The following is a 2,965-nucleotide window of genomic DNA, read 5'->3' as shown; positions in this document are numbered from 1 at the left end:
CATTTCCAAAGCCCCTCCCCCAAGTCCCTCCTCCCTACCTTTTATCTTAGCCTGCTGGACACACTTTCCTCATTCCTGAAGAAGGGCTTATGCCCGAAACGTCGATTCTCCTGTTCCTTGGATGCTGCCTGACCTGCTGCGCTTTTCCAACAACACATTTTCAGCTCTGATCTCCAGCATCTGCAGCCCTCACTTTCTCTTTGAAGAACAGAGCCCACTTTTGAGTGCAAAGTAGGAAAGTCTTTACAAAGATTCTTCACACCTGGAGAATTGCATGCAGGCCTGGTCACCACACTTCAGGAAAGATGTGACAGTCCTTGAGAGCGAGCAGTTGAGAGTTGCCAAAAAGACGCTGGATGAGTTTATGAATAGGAAGGGTTTAGAGGGATATGAGCCAAAAGCTGGCAAATGGGACGAGATTAGTTTCGGATATCTGGTCATCATGGATGAGTTAGATGGAAGGGTGTGTCCCCATGCTGTCTATCTCTATTACTCTATGGTTCCTGAGATGTGAGATTTTCCCTAGAAGGTAGGGTTGGAGAAGCTAGGGTTGATATTCTTGGAGTGAAGGAGGTTGACCCGCTGAACAAGTTGTACATGATTGTGGCAGGATTAGATAAGGTAGATAAGGAAACTCTTCTGATCCATTGATGATGTAAACATAGAGAAAACAGACTTAAGATTCTGGGCATGGATTGTCAGGGAAATGCAGGGAAGAACTTTTTTATCAGGGGTAATGAGCTGGAGCTCATTTCCCGTGAGGGTGGTGAAAGCAGAGATTAATGATTTCAAAAGGATGTTAGAATGAAACGTGAAGGAAATAGACTTGCAAAGTTGAGATGGCAGGAAAATGGGACTGACTTGGTTGCTCTGCAGAGAGCTGGCATAATCTCGATGAGTCAAATGGCCTCCTACTGCACTGAATCTGACTCTAGAAAGGAGGAAGGAACAAGCAGTGAGGACAGCCTAAGAAAAAAAATCTCAAACCTGTAGTTTGCCCTAATATCTGTGTCATTTCCCTTCTGCAGAGTGTGGCTCCAGGCCTCAATACACATCTCGGATAGTTGGTGGGAATGTCTCAGTGGTTGGTCATTGGCCATGGCAGGCAAGCCTTCACTTTGACGGACAGCATCTATGTGGGGGATCCATCATTGCTTCCCAATGGATAGCGACGGCTGCACATTGTGTCGTTGAGTAAGTCATTGCCTCATGACTTGAATCAAATATCGTGATAACAAGTACCAAACGTATCAGATCATTGGGGTATGGATTAGATTGATGGCTTTGGGCTACCAAACAAAGACATTGTTCTCTTATCAAATCATAGGGCAGTAGTCATTCCTGACTAAAATATGAATTCCCCTCTCCTGCACTCAACTACAAGATAAAGGTCAAATCAGTCACAATCGATCATTGACTACATCAGCTCAATCCTTTGAATTCCTTCCTTTCTGGTACTTTCTATGACTCCCATTCTTTATCCCACTCAATATACCTCTCTCAGCCAATGGGTAGAAGGTAGACATGGAGAACAGATCATTCAACCTCTTCCCAGCCTATTTGTGTCAATAGGACAAAGAACCATAAGACATAGGAGCAGAATCAGGCCATTTGGCTCATCGGATTTTCTCCATCATTCGATCGCAGTGGATATGTTTCTCAAGCCCATCGATCCAGCATTTCTTAAATCATTCCCCAGTTTCTTTCCCAGTTCCACGTTGCAACTCGATCCATTTTTGGACTCTCTCGTGACAAACCTCCATGGAATCACTGAATGACAGCACAGAAGGAGGCCATTTAATACAGTGCGTCTACTTTGACTCTCCCAGTGAGCAATTTGCCTGGTTCCTCTGCCCCACTTTCTCCAAGTAGCCCTGCACTTTGTTCCTCTTCAGATGCTAATCCAATTTCCTCTTGAACACCTCAGGTGACCCCACTTTCACCACATTCTCAGGTGCTTCATTCCAGATTTTAGTTACTCCTTCTACTTAAAGAGTTTTCTCCTTAAGTCTCCACTGTTTGTCTTGCCTTACATCTGTTGCCCTCTCATTATCAAGCCTTCCCCAGTAGGGACAGCTTTACTTTATTTAATTGGGGTCTAAATTAATTTAGGATATCTGGTCGGCATGAACAAGTTGGACTGGAAGGTCTATTTCCTTGCTGTCAACTTTATAACTCTATGATTCTATAGACCCCTTTTGATCGTGAGTATGTCCAACAAACCCCCTCTCAATCTTCTCTTCTGCAAGGAAAGTCATCCTAATTTTTCCAATCTATCTACGTAGCCAAAGTTTCTTATCATTGTTTCCATTCCTGTGTGTCTCTCCAATGCCTTCACACGCCTCCGAAAATGTCTTGCACAGAACTGGGACACACACTCCAGATGAACCAGTATTTTACACGGGTTTGACATAGTTGAGTTATTACCTCCTCCTTGCCAACATACCTCCCCTAAGTCTCACTTGAGAAGTAAAACTGACTCAACATTGGGACAGACTCTAAGTTCACGCCTTTAATACATTGTCTGAGCTAAGATAGCACCTATTGTTAGATAAACTGAAGCCACCTTGAGAATGTAACTTAAAAGGAGTTCTCAAATTTACATATTAAAGAGCCTAACCAGCAGATCCCATCCTAAAAGATGTAAGACTTGATCTAAGTTTGTTTCATATGTCATTCCAACTCCGTGATACTGTAACCCTTTTGCTATAAATTTTGTGTTTTCTGGTCCTGCTCCACAACCACCTGATGAAGGAGCAGCACTCCGAAATACAGGGTTAACGGTAGGGTTCTTAGTAAGGTGGAGGAGCAGAGGGATCTTGGGGTCTACGTTCCTAGATCTTTGAAAGTTGCCACTCAGGTGGATAGAGCTTGTAAGAAGGCGTATGGTGTATTAGCGATCATTAGCAGAGGGATTGAATTCAAGAGTCGTGAGGTGATGTTGCAACTGTACAGGACCTTGGTT

At 43.7% G+C, this 2,965-nt stretch overlaps 1 protein-coding gene across 1 annotated transcript in view; it reads left to right on the top strand.

The window, feature by feature from the left end:
• tmprss3a (transmembrane serine protease 3a) overlaps positions 1 to 2,965 on the top strand; it is a 50,007-nt gene that overhangs the window by 32,952 nt on the left and 14,090 nt on the right. The window contains exon 7 of the mRNA XM_043700195.1: positions 1,029 to 1,194. Within this exon, the coding sequence (XP_043556130.1) occupies positions 1,029 to 1,194 (166 nt within the window). The remainder of the gene's footprint in view (positions 1 to 1,028; positions 1,195 to 2,965) is intronic.

The sequence above is a fragment of the Chiloscyllium plagiosum genome, chromosome 12, assembly GCF_004010195.1.
Source record: "Chiloscyllium plagiosum isolate BGI_BamShark_2017 chromosome 12, ASM401019v2, whole genome shotgun sequence".
Taxonomy (NCBI): Eukaryota; Metazoa; Chordata; class Chondrichthyes; order Orectolobiformes; family Hemiscylliidae; genus Chiloscyllium; species Chiloscyllium plagiosum.
This window is presented reverse-complemented; position numbering and strand designations above follow the sequence as displayed.